The 21,007-nt window shown below is 39.5% G+C and overlaps 1 protein-coding gene across 5 annotated transcripts in view; it reads right to left on the bottom strand.

Moving 5' to 3' along the window:
* LOC126184526 (uncharacterized) overlaps positions 1–21,007 on the bottom strand; it is a 338,097-nt gene that overhangs the window by 266,375 nt on the left and 50,715 nt on the right. For all 5 annotated transcript variants that reach the window (XM_049926932.1, XM_049926965.1, XM_049926957.1 and 2 more), the window contains 6 exons: positions 11,840–12,043; positions 11,351–11,554; positions 11,082–11,195; positions 3,410–3,597; positions 1,612–1,738; positions 1,382–1,503 (listed from right to left, as the gene is read on the bottom strand). In XM_049926932.1, the coding sequence (XP_049782889.1) occupies positions 1,382–1,503; positions 1,612–1,738; positions 3,410–3,597; positions 11,082–11,195; positions 11,351–11,554; positions 11,840–12,043 (959 nt within the window). The remainder of the gene's footprint in view (positions 1–1,381; positions 1,504–1,611; positions 1,739–3,409; positions 3,598–11,081; positions 11,196–11,350; positions 11,555–11,839; positions 12,044–21,007) is intronic.

Genomic DNA, 21,007 nt, shown 5'->3' with positions numbered 1-21,007 from the left:
TCATTCTTCCCTAATATCTGGTAAAATGGGACATACCCTCTGCCACACACCTCACGGTGGTTTACATAAAATGGATGTAGATGCAGACCAGGGGAATACAAGGTAAACTTTCATTTGTTATACTTATGATTTGGCGAGACCCAGAGATCACTCAAGAGGTTGTCAATTTTTTAAGGTGAAAACACCATAATACAACAAGAAAAACAAATATAAAATAGAGTATCCTCGTTTACCATTCGCTATATGTAAAGAGTCTCATTCAGCTGAAATCCCAGTGCCAGTTTTCAATGAATTACCTTATTCGGAAATGCAGGAATGCGTGTCTAGTGAATGTCTGAGTGACACCACTGATAATGATTTTGCAACTGAAGATGATTACATATGTAAGGAATTTGAGCAGCTAAAGTTTAATGATTTGGCAGGAGATTTTGGACTATCCAGAAAAGTTTCAGAACTGTTAGCATTAATACCGTGTGTGAAAAACTTGCTTGCAAAAGAAGCTACAGTATTTTACCTTCAATCAAGAGAACATGTGTTTCTGCAATATTTTTGAAGTGATGATGGGTTTGTATATTGTCATTATGTAAGGAGAGTTGGGAATTTCAGCCTATAACACAAGTGAATGGTGATTGTGGATCGATAGCTCAATGAGGAGCTTCAAGTGTGTCCTCCACAATGTAAATTTATTTGGTGCAATTCCAATAGGCTATTCAATTTGTTTACATGAGGAATATGAAGACATAAAGAAAGCCATTGATTTGTTGCAATATCACATGCATCAACAGATCATCTGTGCTGACTTTAAAATGGTCTGCTGCCTCTTTGATTGAAAAATAAGTATGAAATTGCATTTTTTACATAGCCATTTTACTAACTTCCTGGAAAATCTTGGTGCAGTCAGTGATGAGCATAGTGAGCGACTTCACCAAGAGATGAACATCATTGAGATATGTGTATGATGGCCGACTATTGTTGAAGAATTAAGCGAGAATGTCCACATATTAAACACCCCAGAAGAAGCTGTAAGCAAAAATTTTTGCTATTATGTACGCTCACCATTTGGTAAAGAAAGTTTACTATTCGTATGAACACAATTTAACTCGCAGTAACTATTATAGCCTTGATAAGAATAGAACATTTTTCTGTGAACAGTATATTTGGTAAGTTTTACATTTATTTTCCTATATATGCACAGTTTGCATGACTTTCGAAACAAAGAGAGAGTATTCTGTAGCTTAAAAAATTGATGTGATGGATAAAAACCGCAGTTATTGTTGTATTTGGAGGCCAAAGGTTAGTCAAAAACAAGTCATGGATCTACGACAGTCAAATTTCTGTTCTCCTGTATAATTAGCATAAATTTAACACATTTCATATTTACCTGTAAAATATGTCTACTGATGGAATGATGTGCGGGTAAGTAGATAAGCAGGCTTTATATCTGCAGACAGCATCTGGTTGATGATAAACAGTACACGTGTTGAACAGTCTGTTAAGAGATTCCTAAAACAAAATAACAATACCAGGTATTTGGATGGATAGATGTTTTTAATAATCAGCAACAGCATTAACAATGCAGTTAGATACTTATCGACATCCATAAAGCCACACCTGTAAGCCACTTCGTGTTGTCTCTTTTATTATATTGTTTGTCCCTGGCCATGGGTGAACTTCAAACACAATTTCTTTGTTCAAAAACTCAATCCCACTTCTTATATGCTGTAAAGCTACTTTGTACCTGAAAATAAATTGATAATTATACCACTAAAAAGTTTTCATAGCAGATAATGAACACATTTTATTATTAGTGACATCAGCAAGGTACATGATATTAAAAAAAGTTACACAACAAGAAACTACAACACTGCCTCAAACCAAGTGAGTACCAAGTAAAAAGCATGTTTCCATTGAGAAAATGTAGGAGTGGTTTTGTGGACAACGAATTATTTTTATTATGAGAACATGGAAAATTCGTAAGAGACTGAGATGTGCCAGTCAAGGTTTTATAGGACGACTAAATCAATTTCTCATTACACTTTCGGCTTCGAAAAGGAAGAGCTTGATCTGGGTTGTAGCCAAATTCTTTCAAAAAGGATAAAAAGATGTATAAGACTGTGTCTACTGCTCTACTTGCTTCAAATGCAAACTGAGTTTACTTGCTGCAGACAAAATTTCATACCATTCCTTTGGCCACTCATTACAACCTTTTGTCTGATAAAAATCAAACGGGAAGGTTCAGACTTATGATTACCTTTCCTCTTTGTGGTAAACTAGTAAGCCAGATACCAAACTGCCAAAACTGGGTTATTTCATTCTTGGCTTTGAATGTCTCCATCTATTACTGACTTTCTGCAGTCAAGTTCTGAACTGTGATCACATCTCTTATTTCCCCAATACATCACAAGTTACATTCTATCACCCTCCTAATTGCCATAACATCCTTACCCATACAAACAATAATCCCAGACCACTGTCAATTCACTATGGTTCTTACCCTTTCAACCACTCCCACAGTAAAACCTGCTCCATGCACCAACCCACTATCACCCATACTGGCCACATCACTGGCAAAAATCACAACAATAAAGGTAGACATGACAACTCACGTCACTTATCTGCTCACACGTTCACTGCATGCCTTTCTTCATAGGAAGTAGCACTACAAATGTGGCAGAATTAATGAATGGACACAAACTCCTGATCTCTAGGTTGTCAACCTTCCACTTGCTGAGAATCCTTTCCAACATGACTAAGATATCATAGTGTCTGCTTGGCCACAGGGGGTATTTGGCTCCATTCACACAACTCTGGTGACAGTAAATTGCAAAACAACACTTCTATATGTCTGTCATCCTCTCATGGTGAACCGAAAGTCGGTACACCTCTTGCTTCCTTCTCTTAGTTCCCTCGCCTCAGTTTATTGTACTTCAACACATATCTTTCCTGAGTTTTGTCTTATTATCATTCCATCTGCTTTCTTTTACATTGACATTAGCACAATTGTTGCAGATCTTCTATCTTTGCTCTCCCAATCACTCTGATGTCTTTTCTTCCTTACACATTATGGATCCATTCATAACCTTGCTTACAAAGATTCTGCTCCTACCCTCTTCCCCTCTTTTTCTCATCCTGAAGAAGGGGACGTAAGTTCCAACAGCAGTTTTTTTTTTTTTTTTTTTTTTTTTCCTTCCCCATGTGCAGCCACAACACATACTGGAATAAATCTCCAGTTGATGTGTACTAGCCAGCTATCAGCTTACTCCAAATTGAAGTATTTCTGAAAGGGGGGTTTTCTTTTTACACAATCTGTTTTAGTTTCTGAAAGTTCATAACAAGTATCTCACAAATCTCAGTTTTATCAGTGGTCTACACTCTAGCATTTATAATACACAATACCATTTCCACATACCGATTAAGTCTACTATATGCTGAGCCCAATGCATAATGAACTGCAGGCAAACGAGGTCCATGGGCATTCTTAACAGTTACAAGCATATTAATGGACGAAACTATATCCTCATAGTTCAATGCTTCAATCCAACTCCAGCATAATGCATACTGCAGCACACTATATTCAATCTCTTTCCAGCCATAAACCTGTAGGGAAACCATTAATTTCAGTCACCACTTTTGCAATTCCAGAAAAACTACAGTCCATCACAAGAATTTGAAATTATAAAACATATGCAAATAAGATCACAGAAAAAATATAAGCTTTACATACACAGTATTAAGAAAAGGATAGACTGCTAGCCATTGCAAAGAAATTGTTGCATCATACTCACACACAATGGGAAGGACTTCTTCAGAAACAGAAAACACGCACATTCACACAAACCAAATTCTCACAAATTACTACTCTAGCCTGACTGGAGTTGCTGCTGACATGAGCAGCAATCTGGGGTGGGCGGTCAAGGAGCATCTGGCTGGCACTGTGTAAGCACACGAGTTAGAAGACGGACGGACGCGCACACACACACACACACACACACACACACACACACACACACACACACACAGAGAGAGAGAGAGAGAGAGAGAGAGAGAGAGAGAGTTGGCAGTGTGTGTGTGGGGGGGGGGGGGGGGGTGCGTGTCAACTAGCTCGATAAAGGACATACTCTGAAAGTTAACAAGTTTTCTGTCTTTTTTTGTATGTGCCTGTTGATGAGTCGATGTTCCTGTTTTCCAGTGAGTGGTCCCTTTACGCCCTTAAATATTTACATTCTACCAGAACTTTGCTACTATAATCTGAATATACAGGGTGAGTTATGTAAGATATAACACCCCTTTTATTCCATGAACAGTTCCAGATATCGAAATGAGGATTTCGGCAAACAACAGTATGCTAAGGGGCACATACTTTCGTGTGTGTGATGAAAAGACTCTTGTACTGATTGAGATATTGAAGCAAGTATTTTTTTTAAAAACTGGCATGCTATACTTTTTTTAAATGCTATCTGAAAGCACTTGAAAAGACAAGAACGGTGATATAACATTTGTTAATTTTAAGGTTAAAACTCATCACAAAAGAATCCGAGAAATGTACTAAAATTCAAACTAATGTGGCCAGAGTCAACTATTGCTGTGTAAACATTGCCAAGCAGAACTCTCGTGTGAGGCTCCATTGTCATACGCAGCAGGACACTCCTACACCACTAAGAAAAACCTCATTACGTGTAAGATACAAATATTAGGTCAGTTATTATTTTTGAATGTGGACTATGGCATACACTAGCTTCCAGTGCATTAGATGGGGCTGAGGAAAACTATTTTAAATGTGTGTATGTTTCCAGGTTTTTATGGAAACAACTACAGTTTTGTCAGGTAGGTTTCCACATCAACTCTCCCTGTCACCACTCACTTTTCAAAAGCGAAACACAAACATTGGTCATTCAAGTCATTCATACACTCCTGGAAATGGAAAAAAGAACACATTGACACCGGTGTGTCAGACCAACCATACTTGCTCCGGACACTGCGAGAGGACTGTACAAGCAATGATCACACGCACGGCACAGCGGACACACCAGGCACCGCGGTGTTGGCCGTCGAATGGCGCTAGCTGCGCAGCATTTGTGCACCGCCGCCGTCAGTGTCAGCCAGTTTACCGTGGCATACGGAGCTCCATCGCAGTCTTTAACACTGGTAGCATGCCGCGACAGCGTGGACGTGAACCGTATGTGCAGTTGACGGACTTTGAGCGAGGGCGTATAGTGGGCATGCGGGAGGCCGGGTGGACGTACCGCCGAATTGCTCAACACGTGGGGCGTGAGGTCTCCACAGTACATCGATGTTGTCGCCAGTGGTCGGCGGAAGGTTCACGTGCCCGTCGACCTGGGACCGGACCGCAGCGACGCACGGATGCACGCCAAGACCGTAGGATCCTACGCAGTGCCGTAGGGGACCGCACCGCCACTTCCCAGCAAATTAGGGACACTGTTGCTCCTGGGGTATCGGCGAGGACCATTCGCAACCGTCTCCATGAAGCTGGGCTACGGTCCCGCACACCGTTAGGCCGTCTTCCGCTCACGCCCCAACATCGTGCAGCCCGCCTCCAGTGGTGTTGCGACAGGCGTGAATGGAGGGACGAATGGAGATGTGTCGTCTTCAGCGATGAGAGTCGCTTCTGCCTTGGTGCCAATGATGGTCGTATGCGTGTTTGGCGCCGTGCAGGTGAGCGCCACAATCAGGACTGCATACGACCGAGGCACACAGGGCCAACACCTGGCATCATGGTGTGGGGAGCGATCTCCTACACTGGCCGTACACCACTGGTGATCGTCGAGGGGACACTGAATAGTGCACGGTACATCCAAACCGTCATCGAACCCATCGTTCTACCATTCCTAGACCGGCAAGGGAACTTGCTGTTCCAACAGGACAATGCACGTCCCCATGTATCCCGTGCCACCCAACGTGCTCTAGAAGGTGTAAGTCAACTACTCTGGCCAGCAAGATCTCCGGATCTGTCCCCCATTGAGCATGTTTGGGACTGGATGAAGCGTCGTCTCACGCGGTCTGCACGTCCAGCACGAACGCTGGTCCAACTGAGGCGCCAGGTGGAAATGGCATGGCAAGCCGTTCCACAGGACTACATCCAGCATCTCTACGATCATTTCCATGGGAGAATAGCAGCCTGCATTGCTGCGAAAGGTGGATATACACTGTACTAGTGCCGACATTGTGCATGCTCTGTTGCCTGTGTCTATGTGCCTGTGGTTCTGTCACTGTGATCATGTGATGTATCTGACCCCAGGAATGTGTCAATAAAGTTTCCCCTTCCTGGGACAATGAATTCACGGTGTTCTTATTTCAATTTCCAGGAGTGTATTTCCTAGTGACAAATGGCCCTAGTCAGGGAAGAAATAAACTAGTTTATTAACTTTTGTAGATTTAAAATAATAATAATAATAATGTCACCCACCACATAAATACCTTTCTTAACAAAATGTTATTTTGCGTTTTACTTAAGCATGTCCTCCAATGGTCAGGGAACCTTTCATTCAGTACTGGCACTGCAACTCAGCGAGAGTGAGTTGGATAGCCATTTTGTTGGAACCATATACACTTACACCTATCCAATGGTACGTCTTCTACAAGAACAGCTAGATTGTTCATAAGAAAGTGCGCATATGTATTTTCATTTACACCCTCGGGAAGAAATACAATTTCACAATGGAGATTCCTATAAAATGCTGCACTATATGTTTACGTTCCACGGTCATTGGTGTTGTACCTGGTCAAGCCTGTGTGGATTTTCAGCTGCCCATCAGTGTGTATCATCTAAATTTACATTAATGTGGTTTGTGAGCATTGGTTCGTTGGTACAGAGCACTTGCTGGAAAAATGAATTGTTTCCCAGGTGCTGCAATGCAAACTGACAAGATTCTGTACAATGCTCACAATTATGTCCTCCCATAATTGAAGTAGTGACAGATGTATATGGTGGAATTTATGGCAACGCAAGATGTGAATGACACTCATCTGGCAGATCCCACATTCCTTGGCAATACATCTCATGCAACAGTGTGGACTGTTGAATGTTGTAGCCACAGCAGCTTCTTCATGTGCTCTTTCAGTTTGTCTCCATCCTCATCCTGTTTGACACTGAAGCTGCCTGTTCGCACTAGTGACCTAATAATCTGGGCAAATGACCAGAGTGATGAACAGTGATGATCAGGATAGACATCCCTATACCGCCGTACCATTTCAACAGCATTTCTGTGGCATTTACCATACAAAAGTAGCACATCTAACTTCGTCAGTATCCATGTCTGTATGCAAGAATGCTGAAGCAGAAATAGCTTGCGACAGATAACAATTCCTGCTAATAGTGCATACAAGAGAACAGTCAACAGGCTTAATACAACAACGTACTACTCAACCACAATAGTATCGCACTCAGGCTCCCATGGCCATTGTCAGAAAGATGGAGTGATGTTATGGTAAACAAGTATCGTGTTGACTAAAGAAAACTCATCACACTGCGAATGCCTTTAGGAAAGTTGTGCATAAGGAAAGTTCTGCATATACTATCAATTGGTTCAGCCTGTCCTCATGAAATACCACGATAAGCCAACTGAAGCTCCCTCACTCCCTGATGCAATTAAGGTCAACCAATAGCATGGCATGAGCCCGTTCGCAACGCAATAGCCAATTTCGGCCAACCTGCCTTTCAATTTCAGAATATTTCTCAGATTATTTTCTAAAGAGTTACAACTTCTAAATTAAAATGCATTATATGCCTGTACTTGCCTTTTCAAGCACTTCCCGATGCCATTAAAAAAAAAGTACAACATTAAAAAAACCTTGCTTCAATATCTCTATCAATACAGAGTTAAGACTTTTTATGACACAAAAACGTACCGTATTTACCCGAATCTAAGCCGCACCTGAAAAATGAAACTCGAAACAAAGGAAAAAAAGATTTCCCGAATCTAAGCCGCACCTGAAATTTGAGACTCGAAATTCAAGGGGAGAGAAAAGTTTTAGGCCGCACCTCCAAATCGAAACAAAGTTGGTCCATTGTAATATGAGACACAATTTAGGTCGAATGAATGACGATACAGCTACAGCTTCGAGTCGTAAGCTTTACCAGGTAGCCATTGCTATGCGTCAGGCGCTCCGTCCGTATTTATACGGGTACCCTTCCTTTTTCACGTGCTTCGTCTGGTTTGAATCGATTGCTTATTTTGTTTGATCTGATAAGTGCCGTTTTCTCTGTTATAGGTGTTTACGTCACTCTAAGCTGAAAATGCATCACTGTACTGTGTCATGCATTGTTTGTCGCATTCTGATAGTGCATGTTTACGGCCTGTCGCCGTTCGCGGCATGGCTTGCTTTTGTGCAAGCTACCGCCGCTTACAGCTAAAAAGAGGCGAATCGTCTCATTAGCGAAGCAATGTCAAGAGACTGCTATTTGTTGTTACTTACACTGCTGCTTTCTTTGAGAATGATCAACAAGAACCAAATAATAGGCTGTGTATGATAGAACATGTTCTGAACGAGAGTTAGGCGAAAATTTTTCTCAGTTTGAAAATCTTTGCGGCCGCTTCTTTAGTACATCAAATTCTGCACAGAAATTAGAGTCATCTTAGATTTAAAAATCTAGTCAGTTGCCGTGGTTCATTTCTGACTGTATCACTATTAGGCTAAGAATAATACGAACATAAACATGACACGATAAGTGTATTCTTCCGCGTTTGCTGTTGTCTCACTCTAGTTTCGTAGTTTATTAGGCAGACAGGATTTAAATAAGATAGCAACAAACATGGAAGAACACATGGCAAAATGTTTATATTCGTATTATTCTGATGGTGAATGGTGAAGAGAATACTGCTTGTGATTCACATTTCATCATGTTACTATTAGCAACCATCTCTTCTCACAGGTAGGAAAAAATTCAGAACGTAGAGTTGGCCATATTGAAAAAATCCCAAACAGTCTTGCCAGTTGGATTTTCGTAGTACATTGAAATTCTAATACATTCGAAGATGAACAATACGGAATTTGTATTTACTTCGTTTGATAATGTATGAAAATGCAGTGGTCGAAACTCGGGGCGGAGAAAAAAAAAGCTCGTCTTCCACATTTTTTTTTTTTTATTTATTTACTGACGCAGAGGTTTTGGCGCCAGTATTTATCTTTGTGCCTACAGAGCATGTCTGTGTAGCGCTACATATATTCGACGGCAGAAGTTAGTTGTGGCGGCACCTACCAACATTTTTCAGAACTTCCGCTTGCTTTGCACTCGATTCTAAGCTGCAGGCGGTTTTTTGGATTACAAAAAACGGAAAAAAAGTGCGGCTTAGATTCGAGTAAATACGGTACATGTCCATTAGCAAACTATCATTTGCCAAAAACCTGTTTCAATATCTGGAGCTGTTCACAAAATAAAAGGGGTGTTATGTCTTACAGAACACATCCTGTATACAACATATAAGTAATCATCATACACATCCAGGCCACTAAGGAAATTTTATCACATTGTTTAAGTTATGGAATCCAGAAAAAGTTATTTCTGTGAATGATATCCACTACAAAATAAACTCTTCACAACCCTCTGATGGCATTATACACATGAAACAGCTGATGTATGCAATACCATACACTAATGTTATTTATGGTGGTAACTGAATGAGTTATTAAATTTGCTGTATCATATTTCACAAATCTTAATTACAACTTTTAACCCAAATGTCATAACTTATTAATGAAATATGACAGATTTTTTACTTTGTACTCAATCACTGCAGTTTGCAGCCTTCACATTAAGATGATACTATAAAGTCACAACAGACTTGACAAAATTAAAAATATCACCAATATGGAAACGAAATATTGATATTATTAAGACAAACTACATATGGTATTTAGACAATATTGGCATTTACACAATGCACTGCTTTCTAGAACCTCAATGGTTGACTGTGATGGGATATAAAAGAATGAAGGCTGGTCTCCAGCAGACATGGTATGCAGACTGTAATATGTACTAAATGTGAACTTCAACGACAGATCTCTCTATACTGACAAATTTATGTAGCTGAGTATAATTGCAGACGTAACTTGAATTACATGCATCAAGTCATTTCTGTCTTCAGTCATGTTTGTGATAAAAATTGTTTGAAATAAAAGCAGTAGTTGAAGGTAACATTTATCCATATCACATTGGTCAGATTCTAGTGGCCATGGACAGATATTTGAATTTGACTGGGGCATAATTTTCATGCAAAATTAATTACTGAGATGCTCTTAACCCACATTACAGTTTTGAACATTTTTTGAGACTGACAAGGGCAGGTCCCAAACAGTTGAGCCAATTTTTTGAAACCATCTATATGGTAATGTAAGTAAAGGTCACAGGTATCACATCCTGCAACCATTCATCATGTTGGGCCTTCATTTGTGAATGATCAAGGAAAAAAGATTTTGGAATTTCACATGATGCTCAATATCTTTAGTCAAGTAGTGTTGTACAGAACGTTTGTGACGCATATGTCTAGGTAAAAGTCTCACCTGCAGGGTGTTGCAAGTTCGAATCTCGTCACTTGTTTAAATCTTTTTGTTGTTAAATCTCTGTTGAAATGACTCTGATCATTATTTTTAATCAATTAAGAGGTTTAAATGTAATTGTTTTTATTCAGTTAAGAGGTTTAAATGTAATTAATTGAATAAAATTATGATCAGTTATTTTGATAAAAAGTTTTAAAAATAAAAAAAATTTAAAGCATCTGACAAGAGTCGAACCCATGTGATGAGGGCCTTACACTATCCATTACACTATGCATTCAGTCTACACAATGCTACATTTTCGAAACAACTGAGCATCATGCAAACCTAAATCACCATATAAATGTTTTCAAAAAGTTGATCTCACTGCTGGAGGCATCTCCTTGTGAGAGAGAATGGAATCAACTTATCGGAAATATGTACACAGTTTGATCCTAAATGTTCATGCTATGAAGCTGTATGCAAATACTGTAATGCACTACTACAAAGAGCAAAAAGGAAAGATTACTTTCAATTTCTTCTTACAACAAAGTACTGCAACAATAATGCTACTGAAATGATGATCTGACCTGGATATCCACACCACTCAAAATACTGTGCGCCTCCTTATATCTCTCTGCAGCCTTCCTTGGAAGACCTTTCTCTAAAAGCTGAGATCCTTCTTGTACCAAGCTTTGTATGTGCTGTATGAAAATAATAAATTATTAGTATTTTTACATATACATACAAACTTTTGTTGCTACAACAACATTAAGTAGAACACTAAATATAAAAGTTAAACTGAAGCAACTGAATACAATTTTCTAGCAAGGCACAAAGACAGTAAAAATATACTTGCTTCCTTCGTAATATTTGCAGACTGACTTGGGCTATTTGTACATGTAGATATTACTTCATTTGAAAGGGTTTTTAAAGTCTGATAGAAGGCATCATTTTTGAAGTCCTGTGACTCAACAGGGCCCTTCCTCTGTTTCTTGTTTACTTTGTGCTTCTGTACACCAATTCTTGGTTCTGATGCACTCCGACTTTTTGTAGCAACAATCTAAGTGACACACCAATGCAAGAGTTATGAATTACTCATATTTGTTACGAACAGTATTGCTCTCAGATGTTTTTCTCTCAAAACAGACCCTTTATGTTTTGTATCAATACTACAAATATACAAAGATCATTAAAATGTGTATCCAGTCTAGTGAAGAAAATTTTACTTTCATTAATGCAAGAAATAGAACTTGTCTTCATACATTCAAAATATGTGAACTAAATGGGCCTAACATGCAATCAACAGTAATATAAAACAACAAATATAATTCATAAAACTACTTGCTTTCTTAGCTGCATTGTCTAGAATATCTTTGTCATTGTCCTGCACAAACTCCACATCATCCGTAACATTCTTTGAAGAATTATGCGAGACACCATTCTCAACATCTTGTGAATCAGCAGGACTCTTCCCTTGTCTTTTATTTATTTTAATGCTATGAATATTGTTTCTAGGCATTGACGCACTACGGCTTTTTGATCCAGATACCTGTATAAAAAATGTAACAGCACTTAGGAGTAAGAAAAAAGTTCATGTTATTAAAATAATACTGGCAGCAAATGTCAACTAAATACGAATTATTACTTACATTTATACTTGTAAACTGAGAGAAGTCATATGTTACTTGCAAACTTTTATTGAATTCGATGCATAGTTCAATTTTGATTCAAATAATATAGTATGGAAGGAATTTCAAATAAAATTCTTAAAAACAATATCCTGAGTGATATATGTAACATGCCATAAGCCACACAAACTTCTCCAGGCAGATTAAAATATGTCATCACTAAACCATCAGCTTTATGCAAAATATTTGAGAAGGAAACACAAACATGAGCAGTGTTAGACTGGAACCAGAATACTTTACTTATTAAATCACAATGTGGGTTGCAAAACAGTTGCTCAAATAAGAACACTGTTTATACTCCTACGCACAAAATATTACAAACATTAAGTAACAAAATACCACCAGTTAGTACCATATTTACAGTGAACCATCCAACAGACTGGTTGTGCAGATCATGATATTGTCGGAGAAAGTCATAAAAAATGTATAGCCTTGAAACTGATTTTACATGAATTTAACATGAAAAAAATGTGTGATGTAACTGTATGGAGAAAATAACACCACTACCAAAATGAATCTGCAGCTATAATAAACTATATGAATGTCCTTCCCAAAATGTAAGTGAAAAGAAAACCTATATTTTATTAAATCTATGGTACAATGTAACAACTGATTCAACTTATAATTAATACACTGAAGCACCAAAGAAATTGATATAGGCATGCATATTCAAATACAGATATATGTACACAGGCAGAATACAGTGCTGCGGTCAGCAATGCCTGTATATGCCTGGGGGCAGCACGATGGCAGCAGTGGTGCCAGTGGGGGATACCACGGGGGCGATCACCGAGTGTTGCGTAGAACTCCAGTTTCTCACCCTCACTGTCTCGGCCACCCCATTGAGCATGGAACTAATCTCAGCCAATGTTGTGATTTCAGTACTGAGAGAGGAGCCACTGTCTACTGATCTGGCCATTAGCCACTTTTATTTCAACAGTCTTCCTTAGAATACAATCCCAAAACTATGACGTCTACATTAGCATTCTGTGCTAAGCGATACAAACAGTTGATTCACTGGAAAAAATTACAATTATACACCAGAGTGAGTACCTTATACAGGTGACCCATGTGTTAATCCTGTTATGACACCAACGCACAAAGTTGAGAAAAATGTTTTCCAGTCATTCTATGCAAATGCACACTCACTGAAAACAAATAAACAAATAAACACACACACACACACACACACACACACACACACACACAAATGCGCGAGCGATTATTTTTGCAAGAGTGTTTCTAATGAAGTCTTTGATTTTGATTATCACAAATTAAGGTCCTTTGTCAATATTCATTGATATCCTCAAGACAAGATTAACTTTAGCAAGCTATGTTGAATGTTGAGACAATTTATTAATGCATTAATAAGTAAAAGCCTGTTGAGCAATATGGCACTGCAGATTGAGTTAATAAAGTGCTACAACAGTGAATTTAATGCAAGACTGGTATCATTCCCCCCTCCTGGTGGAGGGATACTACTTGGAAGAAGAGCTATTGCTTAGTTTCTTTGCCAGGACACTCCTATGGGAAGGATCTGATCATCCTATGATCACAAATAGTAAGGCCAATATATTTTTACTGTCACATAATCCTCATTTTGTTGTATCATCCTAGGGTTAACTATGAGCCACGATTTGTACATAGCAGGCTTCACCTGACTGTGGGTAGCCACTGCAAGGCAGACTCACAATAGCTGATGATTGTTGAAATCTAGGTACTATTATGTACGCCAGTTTGGTCAGCAAAGAGACAATGCATGCTATCTCAGCACGATGATAGACTGAACAGTATGCATAAGTCACATTGTTCCATTCACAACAGAGGATAGTGTACTAAACGGAACTGTACCGAAAAAGCAGATTTATTATTTCCTCCATTACACAACCCCCTCAGGAGACACTGCCACAATAAAACAGAGTCAGTGCATGCAAGGGCATTTGCGTGTTCCAATGAATGGGAAAGCTACACCGGTGATAGTGTAACTGCCGGCAGGGTCTCCCAAGCTGGCCAGGTCTCCAAAGAGGAACCAGACAAAGTGTGTGTCACAACGTCCTATTTAGTATCCTATCCTTTTCTTTTCCTCTCTGACTGCGTGGCAGCAGGCATAGTCCCCTAACGTGGGCTGCAAAAGATCCTTGATAACGAGAACAATGGTGATGCACATGGGCCTCACTGTGGAGGGATGGTTAGTGTTATGTAGTCATGGTGAAGACAAACCATGTAAAGGCTACGGCCCTGAAATAAAATTCTTGTCAGGAGTCCAGGCCATGAGGTGGCAGCCCTACCTGGACACTCGGGGCTGTGAACTGATACCCTGTGCCACAAAAATAAAAAAAAAAATAAAAAAAATCATATCACAAAAACTATAGGGAGAAATAGCTCAATAGATCTTAAGGAAATTACCTACGGCCTGAAAAAGAAAACCAATATTGGATTTTGGAATGCAAACACATTGAGGGAGGCGGGAAGGTTAAGGCAGGTCAAACAATATATAAAGAACTATAGATTGGCTATCCTCCCCCCATGAACCATGGACCTTGCCATTGGTGGGGAGGCTTGTGTGTCTCAGCAATACAGATAGCTGTACCGTCGGTGCAACCACAAAGGAGGGGTAACTGTTCAGAGGCCAGACAAACACGTGGTTCCTGAAGACGGGCAGCAGCCTTTTCAGTAGTAGCAGGGGCAACAGTCAGGATGATTGATCTGGCCTTGTAACATTAACCAAAATGGCCTTGCTGCGCTGGTACTGCAAAGGGCTGAAAGCAAGGGGAAACTTCAGCCGTAATTTTTCCCAAGGGCACACAGCTTTACTGTATGGTTAAATGATGATGGCATCCTCTTGGGTAAAATATTTCGGAGGTAAGATAGTACCTCATTCGGATCTCTGGGCAGGGACTACTCAGGAGGACTTCATTACCAAGAGAAAGAAAACTGACATTCTACGAATCGCAGCATGAAATTTCAGTAATCAGGCAGGTAAGTTACAAAATTTAAAAAGGGAAATGGATAGGTTTAAGTTAGATATAGTGGGAATTAGTGATGTTCGGTGGCACGACGAAGAAGACTTCTGTCAGGTGAATACAGGGTTATAAATACAAAATCGAACAGGGGTAATAATGAATAAAAAAAATAGGAGTGCACATAAGCTACTACAAACAGCATTATTGTAACAAAGATAGATATGAAGCACACGCCTATCACAGTAATACAAGTTTTTAAGCCAACTAGCTCCATAGACGGTGAAGAGATTGAAGAAATCTATGATGTGAGAAAAGACATTATTCAGATAGTGAAGGGAAATGAAAATTTAACAGTCATGGGGGGCTAGAATTCGATAGTAGGAAAAGGAAGAGAAGGAAAAGTGGTAGATGAATATGGAATGGGAGAAAGTAATGAAAGGGGAGATGTCTGGTAGAATTTTGCAAAGAGCATAACTTAATCTTAGCTAACACTTGGTTTAAGAATCATGAGAGAAGGTTGTATATGTGCAAGAGGCCTGGAGACACTTGAAGATTTCTGATAGATTATATAATGGTTAGACAAAGATTTAGGAACCAGGTTTTAAATTGTACGACATATCCAGGGGCAGATGTGGACTCCGACCACAATTTATTGGTTATGAAATGTAGATTAAAACTTAAGGAGATGGGAAGTGGATAAACTGAAAGAACCAGGGGTTTTAGAGAATTTCAGAGAGCGTGTCAGGGAACAATTGACAAAAATGGAGGAAAGAAATATAGTAGAAGAAGAATGGGTAGCTTTGAGAGATGAAATAGTGAATGCAGCAGAAAATTAAGTAGGTAAAAAGATGAGGGCTAGTAGGAATCCTTGGGTAACAGAAGGGATACTGAATTTAATTGATGAAAGGAGAAAATACAAAAATGCAGTAAATGAAGAAGGCACGAAGGAATACAAACGTCTCAAAAATGAGATCAACAGGAAGTGCAAAATGTCTAAGCAGGGACGGCTAGAGGACAAATGCAAGGATGCAGAGGCATACATCACTAGGGTTAAGATAGCTAGTGCCTACAGGAAAATTAGATAGTTTTGGAGAAAAGAGAACTACCTATATGAATATCAAGAGCTCGTGTGGAAAACCGGTTCTCGGCAAAGAAAGGAAAGCAGAAATGTGGAAGGTGTATATAGAGGGTCTATACAAGAGCGATGTACTTGAGGGTAATATTGTGGAAATGAAAGAGGATGTAGATGAAGATGAAATGGGAGATATGATACTGCATGAAGAATTTGACACAGCAGTGAAAGATCTAAGTCGAAACAAGGCCCTGGGAGTAAACAACGTTCCATTAGAACTACTGACAGCCTTGTGAGAGCCAACCATGACAAAACTACCATCTGGTGAGCAAGATATACGAGACAGGCGAAATACCCTCACACTTCAAGAAGAATGGCGAAATACCCTCAGACTTCAAGCAGAATATAATATTTCAAATCCCAAAGAAAGCATGTGTTGACAAGTGTGAAAACTACCGAACTATTAGTTTAACAAGTCATGGCTGTAAAATACTGACACGAATTCTGCAAAGACGAATGGAAAAATGGTAGAGTCGGACCTTGGGGAAGATCAGTTTGGATTCCGTAGAAATGTTGGAATACGTGAGGCAATATTGACCCTACAACTTATCTTAGAAGATAGATTAAGGAAAGGCAAACCTACGTTTCTAGCATTTGTAGACTTAGAGAAAGCTTTTGACAATGTTGACTGGAAGACTCTCTTTCAAATTCTGAAGGTGGCAGGAGTCAAGTGCAGGGAGTGTAAGGCTATTTACGATTTGTACAGAAACCAGATGGCAGTTATAAGAGTTGAGGGGCATGAAAGGGAAGCAGTGGTTGGAAAGGGAGTGAGACAGGGTTGTAGCCTATCCCTGACATTATTCAATCTGTATATTGAGCAAGCAGTGAAGGAAACACAAGAAAAATTCAGAGTAGGATTAAAAACCTTTGAGGTTTGCCGATGACATTGTAATTCTGTCAGAAACAGCACAGGACCTGGATGAGCAGTTGAACAGAATGGACAGTGTCTTGAAAGGAGGAGATAAGATGAACATCAACAAAAACAAAACGAGAATAATGGAATGTAGTTACATTAAATCAGGTGATGCTGAGGGAATTAGATTAAGAAATGAGACACTTTAAGTAGCTAGTAGATGAGTTTTGCTATTTGTGGAGCAAAATAACTGATTATGGTTGAAGTAAAGAGGATATAAAATGTAGACTGACAATGGCAAGGAAAGCGCTTCTTAAGAAAAGAAATTTGTTAACATCGAGTATAGATTTAAGTGTCAGGAAATCATTTCTGAGAGAATTTTATGGAGTGTAGCCATGTATGGAAGTGAAACGTGGACGATAAATAGTTTAGACAAGAAGAGAATAGAAGCTTTTGAATGTGGTGCTACAGAATAATGCTGATGATTAGATGGGTAGATCACGTAACTAATGAGGAGGTATTGAATAGAATTGGGGAGAAGAGGAATTTGTGGCACAACTTGGCTAGAAGAAGGGATCGATTGGTAGGACACGTTCTGAGGCATCAAGGGATTACCAATTTAGTATTGGAGGGAAGCGTGGAGAGCAAAAATCATAGAGGGAGACCAAGGGATGAATACACTAAGCAGATTCAGAAGGATGTAGGTTGCAGTAGTTACTCAGAGATTGCACAGGATAGTGTAGCATTGAGAGCTGCATCTAACCAGTCTCTGGATTGAAGACCATAACAACAACAGATTGGATATACTGGCGGGACAAAGTGCAATACGGTGGCCAGAATGTGGGGGCGAAGTCCAAACACAAAATGATGGAGAGTTGCTGTATGTAGGGCAAACAGGTAAAGATGCAACGCATAGAAATAGTGTAGGACTCTTGCTATCTAAAAACTGCAGAAGGAGCTTACTACAGTGGAAACCAGGGTCAGAAAGGATAACAACCACACATTTTAGAACAAATGTATGAAATATCACTGTAATTCAATGCTATGCAACTACTCAAGTGGCTGAAGGAGAATTAAAGGATGCTTTTTATACAGAGCTACATGGGAGTCCTTAGACAACTAACTGCAGAGAGACACAAATTTCAATTGGAGACTTGAACGCAAAAGTTGGTTCAGAAAACAAAGGTCTTGAACACATCATAGATGTGCACAGCATTGGGAACAGAAATGCAAATGGTGAAATGCTGATAGATCTGTGCACTGAGCATGACCTAGTCATTGGAGATACACTGTTTCCAAATTTTAACTGCCATAAGATAATAAGGGCCTTGCCATATCATGTTACCGAAAATCAATAGATCACATACCCATAACCCGTACGTTTCAACACTTTCTGCTAAATGTCAGTAGTAAGAGAGGAGCGGACATTGGAAGTGACCAGTATCTAGTATTGACTCAGTTCAGCATGAAGATGTGGCAAATAAAACCTAGCTCAATCAGAGAAGCAAAAAAATATGTCACATAAGGTTAAAAGACCAACACATCAAACAAAGATTTGCCTTTGAACTATAAAAAAGATTCCAGGTCCTCTCTGACAAAAACTTTTCAGCAGGAAGGAATTGAAACACATTGGCAAAAGCTTAAAGACAGCTTTTGGAATGTTAGAGGGAATATACTAGTATTTGAGACATATCTAACAAACGAATGGATCTCTAATGACCTATGGAATGAAATTAACTGTGGGAAAGAATTAAAACAAAAGTTAAATTCTTGTAACACAAAAGTGGAGAAGATTGATACACATGAAGCACACATGGAGGCAAACAAAAGAGTGAAAACTGAGATATGGTGAGATAAAAGGAAATGGATAGATGAGGGAGCACAGTTAACAGAAAAGGCACCAAGAAAGGGAAATATAAAGAAGCTGCACAATACCACCAAATGACTCTCATTGAAGAATTTTATGACATGAAGAACTAGTTAAGAGCAAGGATGGGGGTGGTGACTAAAAACCAAAAGGCAGCATTACAGAGATGGAAGGAATATTTCAAGGAGTTGTTAAATCATGAAGACAACCAAAAGGAACAGGTGAGGGATGTTCCCAAAGGAATTGAAGCAGATCAAGATATAAATCTGCAATGTCCCATAATGGTGAAATTAGGAGTACTTTGAGAAGCTTACAAAATGCAAAGGCTCCAGGCCTAAACAACAGGGCACCGGAGCTGTTAAAAGCTGATATCAAAAGTACTGTCAACATGCTCCATCTCTTGCTGACGCACATTTGAGTCAAAGAGAAATCCCTAAAGGAGAGAAAAAGTGGATTGGTGGTGAAGCACCAAAAGAAAGGAAATTTGTCAGATTGTAACAACTGCCGTGGTATTGCATTGCTGTCAGTGCCCAGTAAGGGTCACACCAAAATTATTTTAAACATGATTAAAGATTTATTTGAAAATTGACTGTGTTAAGTACAGGCTGGTTTTCGGGCATAACAAAGTTGTGTTGATTTTATTAATACTTTTAGTATCATATCAGAGCAAAGCAAAAAATTCCAAGCAAATATGTACCTGCCATTCACTGATTTTGGAGAGGTCTTCAATGCTGTGAAACAAAGTGCTGTGGCAGATGTTGCAGAAGTATGGTAAACCATGGTGGATTCTAGTCATCATCAAAGATCTGTATGATGCTACAAATGTTGTGTGTTCCACAAGAGAACTATCACAGATTCAATAAAGGTAATAACTGAAACTTCCTGGCAGATTAAAACAGTGTGCCGGACCGAGACTCGAACTCGGGACCTTTGCCTTTTGCGGGCAAGTGCATGGCGGAGGCAAAGGTCCCGAGTTCGAGTCTCAGTCCAGCACACAGTTTTAATCTGCCAAGAAGTTTCATATCAGCGCACACTCCGCTGCAGAGTGAAAATCTCGTTCTGGTAATAACTGAAGTCTGGCAGCATTGCATTTTGTCACCAATGCTCTTCCTACCTGTCCTTGACTCAATTATGAGAAGAGTCACAGCAGGCAGGAGATGAGGAATCCACAAACATTTGGAGCATTTGGATTTCACATGACATAGTTTTACTAGCTCATAGGCTGACAGATATGAAAACTAAATTAAACTCACTGAAAAAAGAAGCAGAGGTTGCTGAGCTAAAGATAAAAATAGGTAAAACAAATGAGGTGCCACTGCTGGTAAGGGAGCAACAAGTGGATACTTTCAATTCATTCCTGTCCCTAGGTAGTGTGGTTACAGATGGTGGAGCTGGAGAAGATGCGAAGAACTGCATAAAGAAGGCAAATGCTGCCTCCATACAACTGCACTTTTTAACACAAATGTAAAGATTGTCCTGTATGCCTATTAAAGTTGGAAAGTAGATAGAAACATAACATCAGTTACAGAGCTTCATAAACAGGTGTCTCTGGTGCATAATGAATATCTGGCGGCCACAAAAAATAAGTAATACGGATCTCTGGAGAAAAACAAACCAGACACCTACAGAAGAACAGATACATGGGAGAAAGTGGAGGTGGCTGGGGCACACACTGAGAAAGCCAGATGGGGCAAGCAAAAAGAAGGCGTCTGAATGGAATCCCCAAGAAACAAGATAGGGAGACAGGACTAGAGGTGAATGGAAGAGGACAGTAGAAGGAGAAGCAATAAGAGCTGGCAAGGCCTGGGTAGAGCTGAGGGAAATGGCAAAAGATAGAGATGGATGGTAAGTTCTCTTGGATGCCCTGTGTCCCATAGGGGTGAAGGAATTAAGCAAGTCCATTACACAAGTAGACAAGTCATGAAGTTAGTGCAAAACATTTTTTGAGTAGTTCATTTTGGAACTTCTATCAGTGCCAGGAAGTAAAGAAGGGTAAGCTGAGAATGGCCT

This window comes from Schistocerca cancellata, chromosome 1 (genome assembly GCF_023864275.1).
Source record: "Schistocerca cancellata isolate TAMUIC-IGC-003103 chromosome 1, iqSchCanc2.1, whole genome shotgun sequence".
NCBI classification, from domain to species: domain Eukaryota; kingdom Metazoa; phylum Arthropoda; class Insecta; order Orthoptera; family Acrididae; genus Schistocerca; species Schistocerca cancellata.
Note: the sequence above shows the minus strand (reverse complement) of the source record. Positions and strands in the feature narration are given on the sequence as shown.